The sequence below is a fragment of the Vidua chalybeata genome, chromosome 3 (genome assembly GCF_026979565.1).
Source record: "Vidua chalybeata isolate OUT-0048 chromosome 3, bVidCha1 merged haplotype, whole genome shotgun sequence".
NCBI lineage: Eukaryota > Metazoa > Chordata > Aves > Passeriformes > Viduidae > Vidua > Vidua chalybeata.
This window is the reverse complement of record NC_071532.1, coordinates 109,979,576-110,002,421: the sequence shown is the minus strand read 5'-3', so window position 1 is coordinate 110,002,421 and position 22,846 is coordinate 109,979,576. Positions and strand designations below refer to the sequence as shown.

At 52.2% G+C, this 22,846-nt stretch overlaps 3 protein-coding genes across 3 annotated transcripts; 1 reads left to right on the top strand and 2 right to left on the bottom strand.

The window, feature by feature from the left end:
- Positions 1-658: 658 nt before the first annotated feature.
- LOC128785610 (gallinacin-5-like) lies at positions 659-2,170 on the bottom strand. The gene is made up of 4 exons (XM_053938344.1): positions 2,056-2,170; positions 1,671-1,757; positions 988-1,114; positions 659-864 (listed from the first exon to the last, which is right to left on the bottom strand). The coding sequence occupies exons 1-4, from the start codon at positions 2,096-2,098 to the stop codon at positions 849-851; spliced, it is 273 nt and encodes a 90-aa protein (XP_053794319.1). The 5' UTR covers positions 2,099-2,170; the 3' UTR covers positions 659-848.
- A 3,106-nt stretch (positions 2,171-5,276) lies between these two features.
- Positions 5,277-8,031, bottom strand: LOC128785611 (gallinacin-4-like). The gene is made up of 3 exons (XM_053938345.1): positions 7,971-8,031; positions 7,116-7,202; positions 5,277-5,413 (listed from the first exon to the last, which is right to left on the bottom strand). The coding sequence occupies exons 2-3, from the start codon at positions 7,171-7,173 to the stop codon at positions 5,277-5,279; spliced, it is 195 nt and encodes a 64-aa protein (XP_053794320.1). The 5' UTR covers positions 7,174-7,202; positions 7,971-8,031.
- A 3,833-nt stretch (positions 8,032-11,864) lies between these two features.
- On the top strand, positions 11,865-18,576 carry XKR5 (XK related 5). Its single transcript, XM_053939379.1, has 7 exons — positions 11,865-11,943; positions 12,727-12,910; positions 13,012-13,187; positions 13,898-14,107; positions 14,233-14,402; positions 14,914-15,025; positions 15,740-18,576. The coding sequence occupies exons 1-7, from the start codon at positions 11,886-11,888 to the stop codon at positions 16,807-16,809; spliced, it is 1,980 nt and encodes a 659-aa protein (XP_053795354.1). The 5' UTR covers positions 11,865-11,885; the 3' UTR covers positions 16,810-18,576.
- Positions 18,577-22,846: the final 4,270 nt, after the last annotated feature.

Here is a 22,846-nt window from a genome sequence, read left to right as displayed (position 1 = left end):
CTGTCCCAGCATCCCCATGGTCACTGCCCCATGGCAGTGCAGGGGCCACCGTCCTGAGCTGAGCATCCTGGATCTGCCACACCAATCATCCACAATGACCCACCTGGGCTCCTAACTGAGCCCCCAGCCCCAGGCCTTGAAACCCCCCCAGCACTGACCCCCAACTCAGGCCCAAGCTCCTGAGAAACCCCATGGCACAGCCATCAGTCCCTATTCCCTCTGGAGCAGAATGACTTATAGATACCCCTGGACCCCACAACACCCCTTGGTGCCCCACACCCAGGCCCCACAGTTGGGGATGGACCCAAGGACACCAAGGCAGTGTCTGTCCCATGGAACAGCCTCACGAGGACTCCTGACCCAGCCTGGGAGCCAGTGGACAACCAGCAGGTCTCCACTGAAATTGGGGTGGTCATAGCCACCCCTCCACGTAAGAGGTGTTGGGGTCCCCTTGCCGAGCCAAAAGGCTGGCATTGGGGTCCCTGTGAGTGTCACCTGTGTCCCCCCTCCCACCATGGGTGGAGATGCTGGTGTGGCAGAGGCCAGCATGGAGAGAGGGTGGACGGTGGGACAGTGTTGGTGTGTCCATGTCTGTCAGGAATTCACCCCGTCCTCTCTGCCCTTCCCTACGCGCAGAGGAAAGAGATGCACACCAGGATACACATCTCGGCAGTGGGAATGACCACCACCTTGTATTGGGGACTGTGGGATAGGATTCCCGTGGGATCCAGGTCTGGCTGTGCGGGGTTGCTGCTGCCCCTGGCAGTGCTTGGTGCCTCCGGGCAGCATCGTCCCGACCACGCAGTGAAGGCACGGGCTGGTGTCCTGCTCGGGGATCCAGGAGCCCATCAGGGATACCAGCGCCTGCGGGAGGAAAGGTCTGCCAGTGACTGTCCCAGCCAGGGCAGCAGTGAGGGTCAGCAGTGCCCCTGTACCCTTGGGCCGCACAGTCCCCGTTTTTTCCCCAACAGGCAGCCCTGAACTCACATCCGACAGCAGAATTCCTGCTCGGAGCAGAGGCCGATGCGGCCGATCCCCGGCGGGCAGGAGCGGTGGGAGCAGAATCCCCCGCGGCGCTCGCAGTCCTGGGCTGATGCTCGAACCGGGGACAGCCCTGCAGGGCACGGAGAGAGGAGACTTTCAGCCGAGATGCTGAGCACAGCCCCTGGTCCCTGCGTGGCCAGCGTTAGCCCAGCCCTGCTTGTCCCCAGCCACAACTGCAGAAATCCAGGTGAGTTTATGGCACTTGGCTGGGCACTACACCCCTAAGCAGGCTCTGGGAGAGATCACCATCGTGGCTTCTGCCTCTTTCCTGGAACAAGGGAGAATTCCAAGGGTAGAAGCAGGATTTCCCTTCCCCCCCGCTTCTCCTCCTCCTCCTCCTCTCTAGCAGGGCTGCTGTGCCCAGTGCTGCTGACTCAGAAATGCAAGGGTCAGGAGGCATGGAGAGGTGTCAAATCCCAGTGTTGGAGGGATGAGAGCTTTAATACAACGCCCCAGCTCTGGTCCCAACAGCAGAACCTGCAGCTGGAGTCTTTCCTTAAAGGTGTGGGGTCAGAGGGGCCCCGGCGGGGATGGCACAGCCACCAGGAGAACTCACACGTGACTCATCAGGCGACAAATCCTCCCTAAAAAACAACGACAGAGGACAAACCCTCCACATTTCTTACCTGTCACTCCCTGGAGCATCAGGAGGAGCAGAGCACAGAGGACAGGCAGGATCCGCATGCCTGGAAGTCGCCAGCAGAGTCGCAGCTCTGGGGAGAAGAGAAAGGAGGCAGAGGTGAGTGGGGAGGGCCCCTTCCTGCAGGTCGTGCAGCACCTGCGCGGGGACAGAACCGAGGACAGGGGATGTGACCAGTCACTGGTGGAGGATGCACTCGGCAGCCCGGGAGTTGGAGCTTCCTGGCACCAGCAGCAGGAGTTTGGTCTCTCCACGTGGCACAATATCCCTTGGGATGGCTGAGTCCTCAAAATGTCCAGCCCCTAAGCGCCTTTTTCTGTTCCTTCTTCCCTCAACAGAGAAAAACAAGCAGAGCTTTCCTCATCTGACACCTGAGAAGGATTCCCAGGCCTCCAGCCCAGGATCTTGTGTCATCCTGCCTTGCGTAAGGGCTGCTCGGTGCTGTGGTTTGCTGGACACCTCTGGGGACGCACACACAGCGTCCCTGTTCGTTAGGCCTTGGCAAACACTCAGCTTTCACCACACAAAGGAGCTCTGTCCTCTTCCCCCCGCGGGAAGCGCTCTCTCTATGCTTCGCTTGAAAATAACTGGGAAGACGCCACTTGGGATGACATCCCCGTCCAACCGGCAGCCCTAGGAAGGACAAGCTTTAATTGTGGCTTTGTTTGGTGCAGTTTGCTGTGTGTAACCCTTTGCTGTTTGATGGAGCATCTTCATAAACGTTTTCAGCCTTTCTGCAGTTTCATCAAGCGTTACATGTGTGGGGATGGATGTTAAAAACACACTCGTGCCTGGTGTGTGCTCACTGAGCGGTCACATGAATCGTGGAATCACACCGTGAATTGGTTTGGAAGGGACCAGGAGTTTCCAGCCAGCTGCCATGGGCAGGGACACCTTCCAGGAGGTGCTCCAAGTCCCATCCAACCTGTCTTTGAACACTTCCAGGGATGGGGCAGCCACAGTTCCTCTTGGCAATACGTGAATATGCCTTTGATCCAAACTCACCATATTTCATTGTTTTGTCACTCCCCAGTGAGGGACATGGTACAAACTGTTTGCAGCTCTGTACCCAGGGGGATCACTACTACTCTGCCATGGTAGTCAGAGCACTCAGGACAACTTCTTGTTTCCTTCACCACTGAAGGAAATCCTGATCCCACAGCTACAGCCAGAAAAAGGGAAAAGGCCATGCCCCAATTCTTTTTTAATATCTGCTGAGCTGTCTTGGCATCAAAACCCCAGGAGGCAAGGGAGCAGCTATGTCCAGTAGTCAGGTTCCTTACAGGGCTTCATTAAGGAGGCAATTAGCTGCATTTCTGTACTGTTGCTCTTTAGCACATCCATCAGCTTGATCCCTGGAAGTGTCCAAGGCCAGGCTGGATGGGGCTTGGAGCAATCTGGGATATAGGAAGGTGTCCCTGATCATGGTGGGGGGGGGTCGATCTATATGATTTTAAGGTTCCTTCCAACCCAAACCATTTTATGATTCTCTGATTCTATGAATTTGAACTTGTGGAGTGCTGGGGAGATGGGATTGGGATGAGAAGCAGGGAGGAGATGTGCAGCATGGATCCCTAGGGGGTTTCAGCCTGTTTCACTCTAAACTGGTTCATGAAGCCATTTCCCAGCCATAAAGGCAAGGACAGCTCTTTGTGGTGGTGAGCTAAAAGCACGATGGGACTGGATTCTGCATGACAGTGGCTACAGGCAGATTAATCTAAAATTACAGGGGCTGAACCCTCCCTGCAAAGTCCTCAGTCCTTGAGCAAAAAGCTTGTGCCATTCCAGTTTGTGAAACATTCACCTAGTGTGGATTGTGCAAAAATCTCTTAGGACATCAACTGTAAATTGCTGGTTTGGCTCCACTGGGCAACTTCCTCAGGTTTCCATCCAGGGAGATCCCTTGGAGGAGGCTGTTGGCCCAGCTTCCTGCCCTGCACAAGGCTGTGGTTTCAATGGTGGCAGAGTCATCTGCAGAAACTTCTGCTTTGAACAGGCCTGAGAATGATGGAGCTGGGCCTGTTCAGTCTGGAGAATACTGAGATGGGATCTCAACAATCCATATAAACATCTCCAAAGGGTGTCAGAGGATGGTGAGTGACTCTCTTCAGTGGTGCCCAGCCACAGGATGAGGAGCAATGGCCAAAAACTGAAACAAGAAATTCCACCTCTACTTGAGGAGGAACTTCTTTATGTTGAGGGTGGCAGAGCACACAACAGCTGCCCAGGGAGGGTGTGGAGTTTCCTCTCTGGAGACATTCCAAACCCACCTGGACATGTTCCTGTGTCACATGCTCCAGGTGACCCTGCCTTGGCAGGGGTGTTGGACTGGATGATCTCCAGAGGTGCCTTCCAACTCTAAAAATTTTGTGATTCTGTGGTACTGTGGTTCTGTGAGGGTTCATTTGCAATAAATGGGCAGCTCAGGGCTTTGAGTCAGTCCTTTGCACTTGGGTTGGTTGCTTCCGTTAAAAAGTCAGCCATTACTGCTCCTCCCTCCACAGAATCACAGAATAGTTTGGATTGTAAGGGACCTAAAAGAACATCCAGTTCCACCCTCTGCCGTGGGCAGGGACACCTTCCACTATCCCAGGTTGCTCCAAGCCCCGTCCAACCTGGCATACACTTCCAGGTATGGGGCAGCCACAGCTTCTCTGGGCACCAAGGATTTGTTGTCAGCACAAGGATGCTCCTGACTGTGCAGGAGCAGCTGCAGAGACAGGAGCTCTCTGAGCAGCCTGCACCTTCCAGGTTTTCTGTTGTGGTCGAGGGCAGGACAGGCTGAATCTCTTAGAAGTGATCAGAGGCACAGTGGGGTTGGCCTCTTGCACATGTTTCTATAATTGGCTCAAGCAACGTCACAGGTCTAACTCTGATCTCCTGATTTGCAACTGCAGCTGATATAAATTTTAGATTCATTCCAAATTTATAGCAGACAGAAATGGCAAGTGTAAAATCAGACTTCAGATTACCAATTTGTCCTGCTCACTGTGACTTTAGTTCCCATAATTAAACAATAAGCTGTTCGCAGGTCTGAAAGCTCTGGATCAGATGGGAACACAAAGTTTTCAGAGCAGAGGTGCTGTGAAGCATCACACTGGAGAAGATTTTTGTGCTCCCAGTGGAAATGGTGGTTGATCTCAGTCATGACAGAGAATTCCCTAGCAGGCATGTGTGGAGAACTTGCCAGCACTCACTCAATCAGCCCGAGAAGGATAAATATTTTGGAGAACTACACATTCCTGGCAAGTTTAGATTAATTTCAGAATTCTTGTTTAAAATTCTTAATGGAAATAAAACTTGGGAAATGAATTACTTTTGGAAATGAATGACAACACCACACAGGGCAGCCATGCAACCTCCCCAAATCTTGCTTTTATTGAAAGGAGAATGACAAATCCTTGGTGGCTGCTACAACAATTCCTTGAATCCAGCAATGTCAAGAGCTCTCCTGGAGATTCTCCACAGTTAGCCACGCTACAACCTACACAAAGGAAAGGATTTTCAGAATTATGATTATGAGGAAAATCCTGCTGCTTGGGATTCAAATGATAATTTGGGAAGTCATATTTGCCCCAGACAAATCCTAAACTTACCACCTACAGCAACTGTACCCAGAACGACACAACCCCAGGTAATCGTTGCCACGAGGGCATTTCCCCCTGTGGCAGAAGGTCCCACGATACCCACACTCCATGTAAGGTCTCCTGGGTCTTGCCAAGCTTCTACCTTAAAAAAGAGCAAATAAGCCAATAAATAAACAACAATGGGAGGGACGGGAAATCCATTTTATTTCTGGCAGGGATTTGCATTTTGCTTAATCCCTGTGAGCTGACAAGGATGTGACAGTTCAGTCCTCAGAGGAGGAGGTCTGTGGGCACAAGGACCAAGCAAACCCTCTAATTCCTTCTTCCCTGCTAAAATAGGGCACCCACATTCAAACTGCCTTTTGGGAACAGACACCAGCCTGTGCTATTCCCATAACAGGTTTTATCCATGAAGGTGCTAATTGTCAGGGATCAAAACAACCCCAGGGAGCAGACTAGCAATTAGGCAGGAGGTTGTCTGGCCCTGTTTGGTCAATTAATAAAGAAGCAGCCTGGCAGCTGAACTGTTCTGGATGCACCTGACTGAGTGCACAGGAACCAATTAATTCCAGTTTCCAGCTCATCCATGGAACATTGCAAAGTCCAGCATATTCAGAGAGAGGGGAACTTGTTCCAGCAAACAGGGAATGGTTATTAAATATGAACAGTGCATCCAGCATATCCCTGGTGGGCTGGATTCCCAGCATGTGAGTAGAGTGATATATACACACCCAGAATATAACAGGGAGAAATAAAGGAGTGCTTTAAAGGGTGAATAAAACACTCCTGGTCTCAAACTAGTGGTCTGTGGGGCACTGCAGAGGTGGCTGTGAGCAGTCTGAGCTCTCAGGAACACTTTTCTTCCCAGACACAGATAAATTTCTGACTTTAATATACCCAGAAGGTCCTACTGAAAACAGGCCAAACATCCCCTGTGTGTTAAATATGGACATAAAACAGACCAAAGGAAGTCTTTGCCCAGTGTCCTGCCTCTGAGAACTGGCACAGGCAGAGGCCCAGGTGAGAATAACACCAGACAACCACACAAAATCATAGAATCACAGACTCCTTTAGATTGGAAAAGACCTTTAAGATCATGAAGTCCAATGGTTAACTGAGCTCTGCCAAGCCCACCCCTAATCCATGTCCCCAGGTGCCACATCCAGATGGCTTTTAAATCACTCCAGGGATATATATATGACACTTTTCCCACAATTCTGGTCTGCTGCAGTTCATCACAGTCTTTTCCCATCTTTACTTCCCCAGAGGACACTTTCCACCCTGTTCCCACAGAGATCAAAGCTCCACCAGCCCTTGCTTATGCACAGAGCACCCTGCAAATGTAGCTGTGACATTTTCAGGGCTGATATTAAAATACAATCCCTTTTTCTGAACAATAGAGTTGGTTTGGGGTTCCAGACTCCTTTGCACCCCCCAACAGGCATCATGATTTTGTGCTTCTCCACCTTATGTCCCAGCTCCTAAAGCAAAGTATATTTGAAGAACATGGGCCCAGATTCCTTTTTCTTTTTTTCTGTGTGGTTTAAGAATACTTGATCATGATTTAATTTCTTTGTTAGGTGACTCAGAGGCAAAGTGATTTAAGTAGAAGCCTGCAGGGTTTAATGGGGAAAACACTGGTGCTGAATGGTAATTTTGGGGTTGCACCTTTCAAAGTGATGCTTGGAGCATTTGCCTGCTAATTTCATTTCTCATCTGTAATCTCCAATGGGTTTTGATGATTTATGTGAGGATTCTTTGCAGGAGGCAGCTTGGTCGCATCCCAAAGGGGACAGGAGACCTTTGCTAGAAACCAACATCTTCCCTTGAGTCCCTCACCTTACCTGCAGCTCCGTGAAATGCCACCAAGAAAAGAACAAGGAGAAAAGGAAGGATTTTCATGGCAGAGGGTGGGCTGGGATCTCGGGTCACTGCAGAGAAAGGAGACCAGGGCATTGGTTAGAGCCTTGTCCCTCCGTAGTCCCAGAAATGATACAGAGAAATGTTCTTCAAGACCTGGAAATTACCTAAAAGAGGCTATTACACATTTTTGTCACGATCATGTCTATTGTCCTAAGATTTTTCTGGAGCACACATAGGATCATAGCATAGGAAAAAACTTCCATGCAAAAAATTCAATTTTATATCCCCTTTTAATTAATGCATCAAGTGACCAGCAATTTATCCTGGATTTCTCGATAACTTGTGATGCATTGCAATAAGTTTGATTTGCCTTATGGAAGGTAAAGCTGTTCATTCAGAAAATAAGACAATTTTTGCTAGATTTATACAAAACAACCCCATGGCTTTTCTCAAGCTTTTCTGCTTAAAAAAAAAAAAAAAAAAAAAAAGAAAAAAAAAAAAAAAAAAGAAAAAAAGCAATTTTCTTCCCAATTAGCTCAAAAGCCGGCTTCTCCTTATTCTTGCTTGGAGGCTGTTGTTTATTGTTCCCCTCAAGAATTACATTATTTCCACGATAAAATTTTGAGTATTTGCATTTCCTGCAGCCAACAAAAACTTCACTCACTTATCAGCATTTGACACCTCTAGAACTGTCTCATGACAGACTGGTGTCACTGCACAGTTAAGGCTATAAAACAAAATGCAGGTAAACATGAAAGATATGAAGTCTCCAGCCCATTTTAGAAGGACAAAACCTTTTGAGAGAGGCTGAATAATGAGAATATTTTTGTTGTTACCAGGTAGGAGGAGCTCTAGGCTGGAAAAGTCCCCGGATCAGCGTCAGCCACCCAGATGAAGATGAAGGAGCAGAGCGTGAATTTGTGCTGTTTCTGGAAGGTGGTGAGGGATGTTTGACCTCCACAGCCTTCTGGTGGCCAATGAGGCTTTGGGGAGCTCTGGGGACACCCAATGAATTCTCTTTGCTGTTGTCCTAAGAGGAACCAAGGTCTGGCTTTGAAACCATTGCGGCATCGCCTCGGGAAATGTGTTGAGATGAGAAAAACCACCCTGGGCCTCCTCCCTTTGAGCAACCCTTTGGCCACAGCAGCTCACTCAAGGTCTCTGCTTCCATCTGTTTTCAGAGGTTTTATATTTCCTTACAAACGTGAACAATATATCATCATAAAAGTAAAATAATCATCAGTTGGAATGTTAAAATAAAACCCCCCAAACCTACGTTAAATGGGAAGTTAGTTCTTCTTCGCAAATTCAGGAAGAGGGTTAATGGGCTGTCATTAATTCTGCATCATTACTGCTGTTGGAAGGGAAAATCTGGTCAATTGAGAACGTGGAAAAGATCTGCACTAGGGAATGGTAGGGAGAAAAGTGAGAGAGGAAAAGAGAAATCTAAGAATGAAGAAAAAAAAAAAAGAAAAAGTGGTTTGGGTTTTTTTCAAATTTTTGCACCAAAATATTTTCCTTACTAGGTTACCTGCATGGCACGTAAGATATTTTATGCCATATCCATTTATGGAAATTATTACAGCCCATGCCCAGCAATTTTAGTTTTATTATTATCTTTACTCTCTTGCCATGGACAAAAGAGTTCTCTGAGCACAGCATCCTCCTTTCTCACCACGGATTCCTCCAATGGCTTCCTGCTTTTTACAGAAAATTTGTAGAAATGTAGACATTTCTACAAATTCACGTGCCTGTTGCAAAGGGATCTTCACTTTTCTTTTATCCCTCTTTCCTACTTGAATCCGGCCGGCCCCATTCCGTGGGAGTTGCCGTTCTCCTCCGGCAGCTGCTGGAGCAGGGCTGAGCTCATCCCTTCCAGAGCCTCCCTGGGCTCGCCCTTCGCGCCCTGCAGGGATTTTTCTTAGATCTCTTTGTTTTCTTTCCCAATCAAAGCAACTATTTCGCTGAGGCTTCCAGCACAGCCTTTTCAGCAGCTTTCAGGCTGCCCGCAGGTTCTTTTTTCTCTGGGCTGCTCCTTTAGGTGCTTTTCTTTCCTCACTTTTGCTTTTTTCCGAGATCAAACTTGCATGTTGAACGTACCCACAAAGTGGTTACACATAATTGTGCTGCGGTCACTTTTACAGAGCAGCTCCCACAAACTGCTTTGGAATTGGGTCCTTTGCACCTAATCCAGAAAGGCAAATGTTCTAGTGGATGCCAGGACCAGCTGTTCTAAGAATCACCATTGTACAGCAAGAAAAATGTACATTTTACAGAGGAAAAACCTAATGTCTGCATTGCCTGGCATCATCCACAGTCACCTGTCAGATCTGCTCTGCTGCATCACCTCAGGCAAGGGAAGGACCTGCCCTGATCGCCTGGCCCTTTAGGGCAGGGCTGTTGCTGAAACCCTTCCCTGAGGTGTTGTGAGGTGTTTGCAGACAGATGTGCAGCCAAACATCTGTGCTGAAAAATGGCTCAGCACGTGAGGAACAGCTGGGTCTGTGTGATGTCACCTGTGGGCAACTCACCTGGAGCACCGAGTCCAGATCTTGGGGTCCCCAACACAAGAAAGACTTGGAGCTGCTGGAGAGTCCAGAGGAGGCCATGGAGATGCTCCAAGGGCTGGAGCCATGGCCTGGGATGGCTTCTACCAGATCAGATTGCTCCAAGCCCAGTCCAGCTTGGCCTTGGATACTTCCAGGGATCCAGAGACAGCCCCAGCTTCTCTAGGCAGCCTGTGCCAGGGCCTCACCACCCTCACAGGGAACAATTCCTTCCCAAATTCCCATCTATTCCTGCCCTCGGCCAGTGGGAAGCCATTCCCTGTGTCCTGTCCCTCCATCCCTTGTCCCAAATGCTTCTCCAGCTCTCCCTTTAGGCCCTGGGAGAGGCTCTGAGGTCTCCCTGGATCTTTCTTTTCTCCAGGATGTCGCTTTCTTGGAGACATGAGTTTTTTAGCAAAAGATGCTCCTGGGTGTTGGAATCCAGCAGAGAAAAGTGCAGCCAAACCGGTGGCTGGGAGGCAGCCAGAGCAACTGGGAGCTGGCAGAGAAACTGGGGAGGGTGGCTAGCTCTGGGAATATCTTCTGGAAGGCTTTCTCCTTCTCTGCCTGGCAAAGTTCCGGGGTGATGTTGGCACAGGATTTATTCCTGGCTTGGAACACAGGAGGAGAGACTGAGGAAAGACAGCTGAGACTCCTCAGGGTGGGAATGATGGTGGTGGAGGGCAGGGGGGATGAGATGATGAGGTTCATGTCTTCTGTGGGTGACAAGAAGGGTCCTGTTGTGCCTGCATGGACCCTGGCAGCATCCTCACTGCTGAAGTTGCAAAAATGGTTTTTCCCCATCCCAGTCTCAGGTCTGGAAGAGGCTTTGGTGACCATTAGAGGCTGAGTTGTGCTTTGTATGCTAAAAATTGGGTTTTCTAGGAATGGGCCATATGGTATTTGCTGCTGTGGAGGACAGAGGCAGCCAAGGCTGAGCTTCACTTGGCTCCAGAGCCCTAATTATGCCCCTGACTTTATTAAAATGTTTCGCTGGGGCTGGGCCCAGCAGCCCAACATCATTAATTAATGAAACATGAATACGGGCAGGGCAGTGTGACAGGAGGAAAAGTGGGTTGTCCTTTACATCCAAAGGGCCCCCAAACCCAATCAGATGGATTTGAGGCTGCAGAGACACCAAGTTCCTGGTAAAAAACAATGCTGGAGACCCACAGAGAGACTGGGGATGCTCCCACGAGTATGGAAACCAGGCAAGGACATCTCTGAGCAGTTTGGTGGCTAGTGCTATACAGCAGAGCCTGGGCTTTATTGCCAGAGCTGCAAAAAAACCTCAGTAAAAGTTAAAAAAAAACAACAATAAATGTGTGAAAGTCCCAGAACACAGGTACATCCAACAGCCCAGCTGATGTACAATGATTTGGGAGCTTCCTGCAGCATATTGCAAAAACCACCAAAACCAGAGGTGATATTTTGCCTTAATTAAACTCCCCTTTGTGGTTTTTCCTGTAGCGACCTGCTGGGAATTTATTTTCTAGAAGGTGTGAGCGCTGGAGGCTGCAGGGCTGGAAAATGGGATAAAAAGCAAATGCACACAAGAGGGCCCCTGCAACCTGCGATGCTTGGGATCCCATTTCACAACGGTTTCATCTCTGTGGTAAAGCGGGAAAACAGCGGGAGTAATTTATGGCTCTGTGCACACCATGTCCCAGCTGCCACCTAGTGCTCATCCCCGCGACACAGGGACACCGCGGGCATCTCGCGGGGGACATGGGGGTGGGCGTGTCCCGGTGCACAACAATTTGGGGCACATCAGGGTGGGCTTGTGCCAGCGCACAACAGCACAGGGAGCAATGGGATGGGCTTGAGCCAGTGCTGAAGAACCCAGGGGACATCAGGATGGGCTTGTGCCAGTGCTGAAGAACCCAGGGGACATCGGGGCGGGCTTGTGCCGGTGCACCAAAACAATTTGGGGGATACGGGATGGGCTTGCGGCAGTGCACAGCACCTCCAGGGGTCTCGGGCTGGCGAAGCCCCGGTCGGTCTCCGTGTCCCCAAACCCCCGGGGGTGACGCAAGCACCGTGATGTCACACTGCCCGGGGAGGGGACACTGGGGGAGGTGCCCGGTGAGGCCGGGGAGGGGCGGGCGGAGCGGGACCGTCCCCGGCGGCTCCTTCTTCCTCCTCCTCCTCCTCCCTTTCCTCCCACCTCCTCCTCCTCCTCCTCCTCCCCGTCCTGCTCCCAGGATGCGCGGGGCCGTCCCCAGGCTCAGCCTGACGCTGCTGGCGGCGGAGAGCGGCGCCCGTGAGTGAGCGCGCAGGATGCGCGCAGGATGCGCGGGGGCGTGCGGGGCTGCGCTCCGGCGGAGGGGAGGGGGAAGGCGGATGGGATGCTGGCAGTGACGCCTTTGCGGCCACCCCGGGGGTCCCGAATCACCTCCGTGTACCGGGGAGGGGGGGTCATCCCTGCGCCCCGCGCTTGGGGAGATGCGCGGTTCTGCTCCCGGCATCCCCGCGGGCCCAGCCGTCCTCTTGGGTTTTTTTTTTTTTCATATTTGAAAAAATTATTTTTTCCCCCACTTATTTATTTATTTGTTTATTTTGGAACCCGAGCTTTTTATCAGAGCCTTCCTAGGGGCCGGGCCCCTCGGTGGCGGTGGCTGCGCCTCAGCTGACAAAGCCACCGGGAGCCGGCAGCTGGAGATAAGCCCTGGACAAGGGCTGCGAACCCCCTGGACGGGCTGGCAGATGGAGTTCTGGCGGGAATGGCTTTAAACTGACAGAAACCAGGTTTACATTGGATATTAGGAGGAAATTCTTCCCTGTGAGGGTGGGGAGACCTTGGCACAGGCTGCCCAGAGAAGCTGTGCCTGCCCCTGGATCTAAGGCCAGGCTGGACAGGGCTTGGAACCACGTGGGGTAGTGGAAGGTGTCCCTGCCCATGTCAGGGGGTGGAATGAGAGGAGCTTTAAGGTCCTTTCCCACCCAAACCATTCGGGATTCTGTGGTTATGATTGGCACTTCTCAGTTGCTGGGAGGGGGGTGTGGCTGTGTCATCCCTCAGCACCGCCTCTCTGCCCTTCTCCAGGGCTCTGTGCCATCATCCACTACCTTGTCCGTGGGCAGCTGGGCTGGTTCGGGCTGACCATCGCCTGCCTGGTGCCCGGCTACGCCGCCCAGCTCCTCAGCATCCTCTGGTTCCGGGCAGACGGACACGCACCCGGCTGCTGGCTCCTGCTGCTCCACCTCCTGCAGCTGGGCCTCTGGAAGCGGTGAGAGACACCCCCTGCCGTCCACCCAACCCTCACAACCCGGGTGCAGCCCCAAACTTCCTCCAGCCAGGATGGGCATCCCGTCACGGTGGCTCTTGCAGGTACTGGGATGTTCTGCGGGCGGCGGCGAAGACGGGCGGCGGTGCCGGGGAGCTGCTGGCTCAGCTCGGGGATGTTTGTGTGCTGCGGCTCCTGGAGGCCCTGCTGCAGACCCTGCCTCACCTTCTGCTCCAGGCCTACGTCGTGGTGGCCGTGGACCCAGCAGGCTTCATCCCTGGTGAGCTCCCAGGAGGATGGTTCAGGGGTGATGCGTTCGGGTGAGGGATGTGTGTGCCCTCCGGATGGAGGAATGTGCAGCAGAGGGACTGGGAAGCCCCGATGTGAGGCAGCAGGGACAAGTGTGGCTGAAAGATCTGCTGTGGCTGAATGCGACGGTGGCTGCTTTGCCCCAAAGGTGAACTTTCAGGTGTGCAAAGAGGGAGGTTGTGGTGTGGAGTCACGGCATGTGCAAGGTCACACTCGCTCATTGTCCATCTCTGGTCTGATGGCAGTGACCGGGGTGGAGCTGCCCTGCGGCTGCAGAGATCTGTCTATGGAGACAGCACTCAGAGGGCATCCACAGGGAGATACTCAGAGGGTACTCCGGATACTCAGAGGGTATCCACAGGGAGATGCCAAGCATGCAGAGACCAGATTTAGCAGGATTTAGTTGAAATGCTCCAGTTTCAACCCTGGTAATATTCAAGTCATTTTGGACAGGGCTCTGAGAAACCTGGTCTGGTGGAAGCAGTCCCTGCTCATTGCAAGTACTGGACTAGATGGCCTTTAAGGTCACTTCTGTGATTCCTTGATTCCGTGATTCACTTGGCAGGATCAAGGGGCTTGTATGGGGGTGCCATACTACCAACACCTCCTTAACACAGAGAATTGGCCCTGCTGTGCATTTGGGCCTCCATCAGAGCCCTGACTGTTCCTGTCCCCCTACAGGTGTCAGTGCGGGGCTGTCCCTGCTGTCCCTGGCCTGGGCTTTGGTGTCCTACAGCCACTTCACCTTCCTGCTGAAGCCTGGACACCTGAGCCCACCAGCTGCTGTCATCCTGTGCCTGCTGCTCTGGAGGACAGGAATGCTGGGGACCCGGGTCCTGGCCCTGGTGCTCTTTGCCAGGCTCTATTCCTTCTGGGTTTTCGCTGTGGCAGGTAAGACCTGAGATCCTGTTCCCCACATCCCACCCCAACGTCAGCCCTGCGATGCTCCTGCTGCTGGGACCGTTTGCAGCCTGCCCCAGGAATGGCTTTGCAAATCCAGTCCCTCCTCCCTGCAGGGGTCCACTGGCTGCTCATGTCCTTCTGGCTGGGGGCCCAGCAGACGGATATCGTGGCCCAGCCGTGCCGCTGGAGGCTCTTCAACTGCCTGCTGGGAGCTGTGTACATCTTCTGCTACATCAATGTCCGGCCCGGCCCCTCCAAGACCAGGGTGGCTGTATTTTATGCAGTGAGTACCTGGAATGCTTTGTATTCCACATGGATGCAGCTGCTGGGGGCAAGCAACAGCTTCAGACTCTCCATTTTCATCTCTCACATCACCACTTGCTCAAAATGCAGTGTTTTACTGTGTCCTGACAAAGCCACGTGGTCACCAAGGTGGATGTGCCTTTGATTCCTTAGAAGCAGCCTTACAATGTCAGTGGTAAAAAATAGGTGAAGACCTTGCAGAAAGTTCATTTTGACAACTTTTATGTTTTAAGTGATAAATTAGTTGCAAAATATAACAGGAGAAGTGCTCAAGGCAAGATTGGATGGGGCTTGGAGCAGCCTGGGGTAGTGGAAGATGTCCCTGCTCATGGCAGGGAGTGCAATAAGAGCTTTAAGGTCCCTTCTGACCCAAACCATTCTGTGATTCTAAGAATCTATGAAAATCTAGAAAATGGGTGTTTTCTGTTATGAGGTACATCTAAAGCCATCAGAAAGATATAAATGATGACTCTCTTCTCTCTGCCTTGCAGATAATGCTGATGGAGAACACTCTTCTGCTGCTGTTGGGCACCCGGTTCCTGCAGGTAGAGCTGAGGAACAGCCTGACTGTGACTGGGGCTGTCATGTCAGGGTCTTTAATAGGTAAGAACATTGATTTTAGAGCCTGGATTGTACATTTTGAGAGTAGTTTCAGGAAATGAGCATCCAGACTTCTGTTCCAAGTCCCTCTCCAGCTCTTCTGGAACCCCTTTAGGCTCTGGAAGGGGCTCTGAGGTCTCCCTGGAACCTTCTCCTCTCTGGGTAACAACCCAAGCTCTCCCAGCCTGGCTCCAGAGCAGAGGGGATCCAGCCCTTGGAGCATCTTTGTGCCAAGCAGGGTCATATTTTCCCAGAGGGATGGGGGCAGAGGGAAGTTGTGCAACTCCTCAGACCCTCAGATCAACCATGTTAAAGAAATGGGATGGAAAAGGAGCAATTCCTGTGGTCTTGGATGAGGTTAGGGTATAAGTAGGAAGCTGTCTTAAGAACTTGCTGGTTTAAAGGCCAGAGCATGGGAATGCTGTGACATGGAAGGTTTCTTCCACCACACACCTCCCTGCTGGGCAACTTTCAGTCTGCAAATTAATCCAGATTAAATTTGGGGTTGAGTGTGCACTTCCTTTGCCAAAATCTGCTCAAGTGGGATTCTTGCATCCCTGTAAATGCTGGAAAGATGTGCTGTTCATACACCTCATTCTCAGCAGCGTCTTTGCAAAGGTCTTGACAATCTGGAGGTGCCTCAAGGTCTGGCCTCTTCTGCACAGCTGACCAAAATGCTGATGGGACTCCGCAGTGACACTTTCTGCTCCTTTCCAGGTGCCACAGCTCTGGTGATTTACTACAGCCTGCTCCATCCCAAGTCCACAGAGATCTGGCAGGGATTCCTGGACACAATGTGCAGTGCTGCAGCAGCTGGGGATGAGGAGGTGTCTGGAGAGAGCTCCCAAGCTGGGCAGAGTTCAGGGACTTTGGGAGATGAGGAGTCCTTGCCAGTGGAAGGGACCAAGACAGAGCCCAAAAATGAGACCAGCTCATCGCTGCTGCAGTCCAAAGGGTGTTTGGAGGACAGCTGGACAGACCATCACCACTGGCTGCTGGTGAAGCTGGCCTTGAAGACGGGAAATCTGTCCGTGATCAATGCAGCTTTCGGAGATGGTGGCGTGGGAGAGGCTTTTCCTGGAGGATGGATGATGGGGAAACCCCCTGGTGTTGAGTCTGGGGCAAACTTTTCCCTCCCCATGAGGGACATCCATCCCTCTGGACTGGCAGTGGGGAATGGAGGAGGCATCAAAGCCAGTGCTGGTGCTCTGGGAATGGCACAGGAGGATGGAGCAGGGCAGGAGCCTGATTTTCCCCCATCCACATCCCACCCCAGTGGCTTCTCCCCGGATTCAACCGAGAGCTCTTCTGTGTATTTCAGTGCAAGTGCAGGAGGCATCGCCTCGCCTGGGACAGCCACAGCCACAGCCACAAGCATGGCTCTGGTGCAAAGGGACAGCAAAGCTCAGCCTCCCCCAGCCTGCCTGGGAGAAGGAGGAGGAGGAGGAAGAGGGGGGGATTTATCCCTTGGGATGACTAGCATCAGCCCAATCCTGGGTGCTTGTGCCCACAAGTGTCTGCAGAGAAGCTCTTCATTCGGCAACACAGGCAGCTGTGGGGTGGCAGGTCTCCCCAAAGAGGGCTCAGAGCCCACAGGGACAGAGGGTGCCCTTGTGGGGTGCCATCACCTTTGGGACACCCACCCTTGTGGCCCGCAGGGGACTGTGGTGAGGAGCAAGCTGAGGTCACCGTGCTTCACCTCCACCCCCAAAGCTGGCTCTAAATGCTCCCAGCAAGGACTGGGGGAGCTGGGAGAAGGGACAGATCTGTCTGGGTTACCAGAGTGAACCTGTAAATGGCTGTACTGTCACCTTGGGTCAGCCTTGGGGTGACTGTCTCATCAACAGGGCATGGCAGGAGGTGGTGGGACAAAGACTTACCCACAGTGCCCGTGCCATGGGCCAGATGTGCCCCTCCATCACTGGGACATCACCTTCCCTCCCAGTACATCTTCTAGTGGCAGTCTTGAAGAACTTCCAAAGCCTTAAAAAGCCCTAAAAGTCCAGGGCTGGTTATTTATTGAGCTTATTTATGTCACAGACCTGTCGGGCAGCTGGAGCCTTCTGCCTTTGGTGTATTTGTGACAATGACTTGAGGTGTGTCCTTAAATCAGTGCCTGCACAAGCTGCTGGCCTGTCCCAGTGTGGAGATCTGGTTGCTGTCTCCAGGGGCTGCAGTGCTGGCCAAAGCAGTTTTCTCAGGACAAATAAGTGCCTAAATCAGAAAAATTATGGGTTTTACTCTTGGATGTCCTTCCTTCTGGGCAGAGTAAGGCCTCAAGTAAGGCTCAGCATTGCTTGATTGTTTTTCCCTACCAGGTTTGTCTTGAGGCCTTTACCAACTCCAGTTTTGGGGGTCACATAGGATTGCAGATTCTCTTCTTGCTGCATACCAGAACCTCAGAACCTGGAATTACAACCAAAAGCCACATGTCCTGCTGCTTGCCCACTGTTCTGCCTCCTCAAGTGGTCTTTTCTATCCAGCCTCCTCCTTGTCTCCTTCCAGCTGAAGATCACAGGACCCTAGAATTATTTGGGTTGGAAGGGACCTTAAAGCTCATCCAGTTGTAACCCCTGCCACACGCAGGGACACCTTCCACAAGACCAGGTTACCAGGTTATAATCCACATCTGCCTGGATGCTCCCTCCTAAATTTAGCCTCAGGCCAAATCTCAAACCAGTTCTACCGCCACCAGTGCAGGCAGGGTTTATTTGTGTCAGGAACTAAAACCACCAATACCATGGTCTCAGAAATAGCCAGTGCTTCCTACCAGACTGGCTGAGCATGGATTTGTGCCCAGGGCACAGGTTTGTGCCCAGGACATGGCTTAACATGTTAATTGAGGTGTGATCAGCTGGATTAACCACCAAGCTCCTAAGTACCAGCTGGAGCACATCTGGCTGTGCTCTCCAGCTGTTGTCCCACTGTGGGCAGGACTCTGCTGCTGCCACAGGGCAGGAAAGGCAGCAGGGAGGGCACAGGCATGTGATGAATTATTAAAAAAAGCTTCCATGATGCATTCATTGCTCAGGGCTGATCCAGCCAGATGTTCCCTTGGGGCACGGAAAACCCAGTTGGTGCTGAGTATGGAGTGAAGCCACATTCCAAGGGGATGAAGGCTCCCTGTCTCCATCTGGACCCCAGGCCCCCTGTGCTGTGCCTGTGCTCTGCAGGCAGGAGCAGTTCCAGTGGCTTTTCCTGAGCCCTTCTCATTGTGTGGATCACAAAGAAGGCAGCAGTGCTGCCAGGCCATTGTAGGAATTTTTATCTAGCTTGGTTTTCTACTTTTGATAATATATAATTATACCTGAAAACACCCCAAATCAGCCTTTGCTGTGTCTGTGTCTCATGTTGGGGGTGGAAATAAGTGTGGAGGGGTCTCTCTTCCCACTCTTGGTTCTTGCAGCCCCAGGATGAGTTGTCTGCTGGGATTTTCAGTGGGAGGGTGAAGAAGGGACCTAGGCAACAGGATATAGAGGAATGGCATGAAAATGTGTCAGGGAAAGTTAAGGTTGGGTGTTACAAAAAGATCCAGAAAGAGTTTCATTCGTGAAACTCTCCTACAGGTCAGTCAGAAAATAAACAGACAATTTTGAGAAAGTAAAGAATACTTTTGTGCACAGGAGTCAGGCATAAACGTGGACTTTGATTTCTCAGAGCACATCCACAGTGCAGAAGTGCACCATGAGCTGATACCTCTGACCTCAGATGAGGTGGTTGTGGAAATCCTGGATAAATCAAGGAATGGCAAAAGAGAAGGGGTGAATCTGGGGACAGAGGGTGCACAAGGACTGGGGTAGGGATGAGGGTGTTTGTGTGAGGGCTGTATTCCCTCTGCTTTGCTCCCTGATGATGAGAGGTGGTCACTGGTGAGCCGTGCTCCCCTTCACCTTCTCCTGGGGAGCAATGTAAAATCAGGTGGGATAATATGGATTGTCTGTCCTTAAAGGCTCCCAGCCTGTGTGAGAGCCCTGTTGCACCCAGGGTCCAAGTCCTGCATGCTGGTACAGTCCCAGCACTGAGCTATGGGTCTCTGCCTGTAGAAATAACCTGTATTTAATCAGGGAGTCCCAGAATGGGTTGGGGTTGGAAGGGACCTTAAAAATTTTCTCATTCTAATCCACTGCCATGGGCAGGGACACCTTCCATCATTCCAGGTTGCTCCAAGCCCCATCCAACCTGGCCTGGGACACTTCCACGGATGGGACAAGCACAGTTTCTCTGGGTACCCTTCCACCCTCCCCACTCTCGCCGGGAAGGATCTCTTCTCTATATCCCATCTAAACCTATTCTTTAGTGAATTCTAAAGCCCTGTTTGAAGTAGGAGGACTCCAGCAGCAAATCACAGCTTCAGGCACTCTTCCTGTCTTCTGTGACCCAATGACCTGGTGCACCTCCAGATTTTTCCCAATGCTGCCAGACCCGGAAAATCACACTGGGAAGGAGTTTCTCCCCAAAACGCCTTGTCCCTTTGCCACCAGAGGGAGATGCTGCTCACGCTCCAGATACACCTCCAGTGCCTGTGTTATGGAATCATTAAGGTTGGAAAAGCTCTGAGCTCATCCAGTCCAACCATTCCCCAGCGCTGCCAAGGCCACCACTAACCCATGTCCCCACGTGACACATCCACACGACTTTTGAATCCCTCTAGGGATGATGACTGGAGAGGAGAGGGAGGTGCAGGACTGATGCTGCTGTGGCATTGCACTGGGAGCCAGTGGGAATGAAATGGAATACTGGATGTGGAGTGCACAGCAAGTGCCTGGAGGAATCTCCTGGCTGTGGGCATCTCCTTTTACTTCCCACGGCATCACTGGGCCATGGGGAATGTTTCAAAATCACTGTCAGGGTCTTGCCCTCTTCAGAAGAGTCATTGACCTGTATATCTGCCATGGTGCCTTCATGTCCAAAGGTGTGTGTGCGAGGGGAGAAGCCCCAGATCACACTGGATGCACAGTGGGACCTTGGGGGTTTGGTAGAAGTGGCTCCAGCTGTCACCACCATGGTGCTGCGTCCTGATTTTGGTGCTGTATCCTTGGAGCTGTGCCCAGGTGAGTGACCTGGTCACTCCACACTCTCATCTGTCCTCAGATCAACCCTTGGGGTGCACAAATCCCACAAATCCCAGGTCACTGCTCTGTGTGAAGCAACATGGAGGCCTGGGCCAGTCCAAACCCAGGATGGAAAACTGCAGCTGGCAGAGGGGCAGTGGACCAACTGCTCCAGGCAACCTGCTGATGTTATCTTCCAAATATCCCAAAAGCTTGAGGAGACCCGGGCAGATCCTCTGCTCCTTCTGCAGCATCTCCCATGAAGCTGTTTTTGGATGAGGAATGATCCTGAGCTAGACCAGGATCTGCCCAGCTTTTGGGCAGCTCATCACCAATGTTTGGGCTTCAGCCACCCACAGAAGGGCTGGAGCAAGGGGATAACTCCATCCCACTGCACTTGGACAGATTGTCCAGTGCTTTTGCCTACTCCGGAATAGAAAATTTCTTCTCATTTGCCTCCTGTGAACCTTTTCCTTTCCATTTTGTTTCTTAAGGAAACCTTCTCCAACACTTTAGAGAGGTGGAGGGTTATGCCCCAGCCCAGGAGAGGTCAATGCCACAGGTGAGAGGAGCTCTCAAGGGCAACATGGGAGCAGGAACCAAGCATGCATTTTGACAATGCAGGGAGTGACCCAAGGGCTCCCCAGGAGAACTGGCTGTGCCACTCTGGTGATCTGGAAAAAGGAGCAAACAGGCAGGAACAGAGGCTACATCCCTAAGAAATTAAACAATACCCAGGCAAGTGCCTGGGCTTGGGAACGTGGCTGTCCTGACCGCTGGCACTGTCCCCTTGGCTTGTCACTCTTGTCCCTCTTTCAAGGTGAAATAAAATAAAGCAGGATGGAGTTGTACCAACAGGGCTCGAGTGTAGGGCAGCAGCCATGCCCCAGCCCTGCTGGGATCTCACCATCCAGCAGCCCAATTTCTGAGCACTGTCCGTGGGTGCCAGGTTTTGGACTGGGTGAAAAACATTCCCTCCAGCTCCAAAATGATGTAACACCACCCCACTCCCCACCCCTCCCCATCAAGAAAGATTTCCCTGGAAAAAAACATGTTTTCACTTCCAACAACAATGAAACACAATACATGGACCTTGCAGAAAAAAAAAAATTGTTTGCCCTGGGGCTGTTGTTATTTGTCTGTTTTCTTCCAAGCTGAAACTTTGGATATTTTTCCCCCTTTAATTAAATTTGGTTTGCTGCAAATCCCTTTCTGCTGCCTTCAGTGTTCCTGTAAAAGACAGGGCCCAGGCTGCAGCTCTGTGCCCATGGCTCCAAGGCTAAACAATACCACAGAGGGGGGGAGCAGAGGGTAAGCCCAGCTAATCAGGACTTGCCTAATAGGACTGAGTGCTTAATGAGAACCCAGAGACTGTGTTTCCCCAGCTGGATTTGGCTGGAAGAAAATGCTCTCAACACCAGGTTTGAGATGGCTCAGTTCTCTCAAATGTGCTGAGTAGTGTTTTCTCCCTCCTGTGAATCCATCCTCACTGGACACAAGACAGATCTCTGAGGGATCTGTGGGGATCCAGAGATGCTGGAGGAGCTGAACAAGACCCTGGAAGCAAAAGGATCCATGTTTTGCTTGAAGGGAGATCTTTCAAACCAAAACAGTGTTTATACCTTGATTTTCCTAAGCAAAGCCACCAAAGGGCCCTGCCTGCTCCCCTCATGTCCTTGGAGCTCCCTGAGGAGCTTTTAAGGGATTTTAGGGATTGACTTCAATAAATAACAGCAAATGTTGCACTGTTTTGCCCTGGAGACCTGTTCAGATTGTCTCAGTCCCCACTGCTACACCCCCAGATCAAGCTGGGGTGTGGTTTTGGGAAGGGGGTGGGATAGGGAAGGTGCCCTATGCCTTAGGCCTTTCCCTCGTTAATGAGGGAAATTTGGGGTTCAGCATGTTGGGATGTAGAGCAAAGTGTCAGGGGGTTGCAGGGTGTGCACAGGGGGGTGGGTGCTGGAACAAAGGTGGGTGCTGGCTGCATGGGAGCCCAGATGTGCATGGTAGGTGGGTGCAGAGGTGGGAGATTGCCTGCACAGAAATAGTCAGTGGGTGCAGATGCAGGTGGGCATCCCCACATACACAACAGGTGGGTTCGAGCATGGGTGGCTGTCCAGATGTGCACAGTACCAGGGTGCAGATGTGAGGTGGGTGCCAAAACCAGCGTGTGCCTCCACCTGCTGTGGAGTACTAGGGTGTGCTTGGGGCAAGCGGGAGCCATGACTGGGGTTGGGTTCTCTGTCTGGTGCCGGGCTGGGTCCTGGGTCCTGGTTCGCTGCTAGGTCCAGGGCTGTGCTGAACTGGACCAGGGCTGGATCCAGGTCCAGGGCTGGGGCTTGATCCAGGGAAGGATCCGCGTCCATACCCGGTGCCAGGTCGGCTCTCGGTCTGGTTCCACATCCGAGCTTTCCATCGCATGCTGGGTCCAGGTCCTGGGGTGGTGCCGGTGCCGTGTCCAGGGCTGGGGTGAGCTCCGGTGCCAGTACTGGGGCTGAGTCCAGGTCCGTGGCCGTGCCCAGGTCCGGTCGGGCTCGGGGGCGGGTTCGGGTGTTGGGTCTCGGTTTCGGTGCGGTTCCAAGGCTGGGTGCGGGTCCGGCTCCGTGGCCGGGTCCCGGTGCGGGCGGGGCCGGTGCCGATCCCGATGCGGGTCGGGGCGGTGCCGGTTCCCAGTGCCGGCCCCGGTGCTGGTCGGTGCCGATGCCGGCCCGGTCCCGGTGCGGGTCGGACCGGTGCCGGGTCCGGTCCTGTTCACGGTGCGGGCCGGGGCAGT

Bases quoted from the DNA above. Each gene is read 5' to 3' on its own strand.
- LOC128785610 (XM_053938344.1), bottom strand. From the start codon at position 2,098: ATGACACAAGATCCTGGGCTGGAGGCCTGGGAATCCTTCTCAG. The intron at 1,758-2,055 runs GTGTCAGATGAG...TCTTCTCCCCAG, and splicing joins GGCCTGGGAATCCTTCTCAG to AGCTGCGACTCTGCTGGCGA. The intron at 1,115-1,670 runs GTAAGAAATGTG...CGTGCCCTGCAG, and splicing joins GATGCTCCAGGGAGTGACAG to GGCTGTCCCCGGTTCGAGCA.
- LOC128785611 (XM_053938345.1), bottom strand. From the start codon at position 7,173: ATGAAAATCCTTCCTTTTCTCCTTGTTCTTTTCTTGGTGGCATTTCAC. The intron at 5,414-7,115 runs GTAAGGTGAGGG...CTCTTTTTTAAG, and splicing joins GGCATTTCACGGAGCTGCAG to GTAGAAGCTTGGCAAGACCC.
- XKR5 (XM_053939379.1), top strand. From the start codon at position 11,886: ATGCGCGGGGCCGTCCCCAGGCTCAGCCTGACGCTGCTGGCGGCGGAG. The intron at 12,911-13,011 runs GTGAGAGACACC...TGGCTCTTGCAG, and splicing joins CAGCTGGGCCTCTGGAAGCG to GTACTGGGATGTTCTGCGGG. The intron at 14,403-14,913 runs GTGAGTACCTGG...TCTGCCTTGCAG, and splicing joins GGGTGGCTGTATTTTATGCA to ATAATGCTGATGGAGAACAC.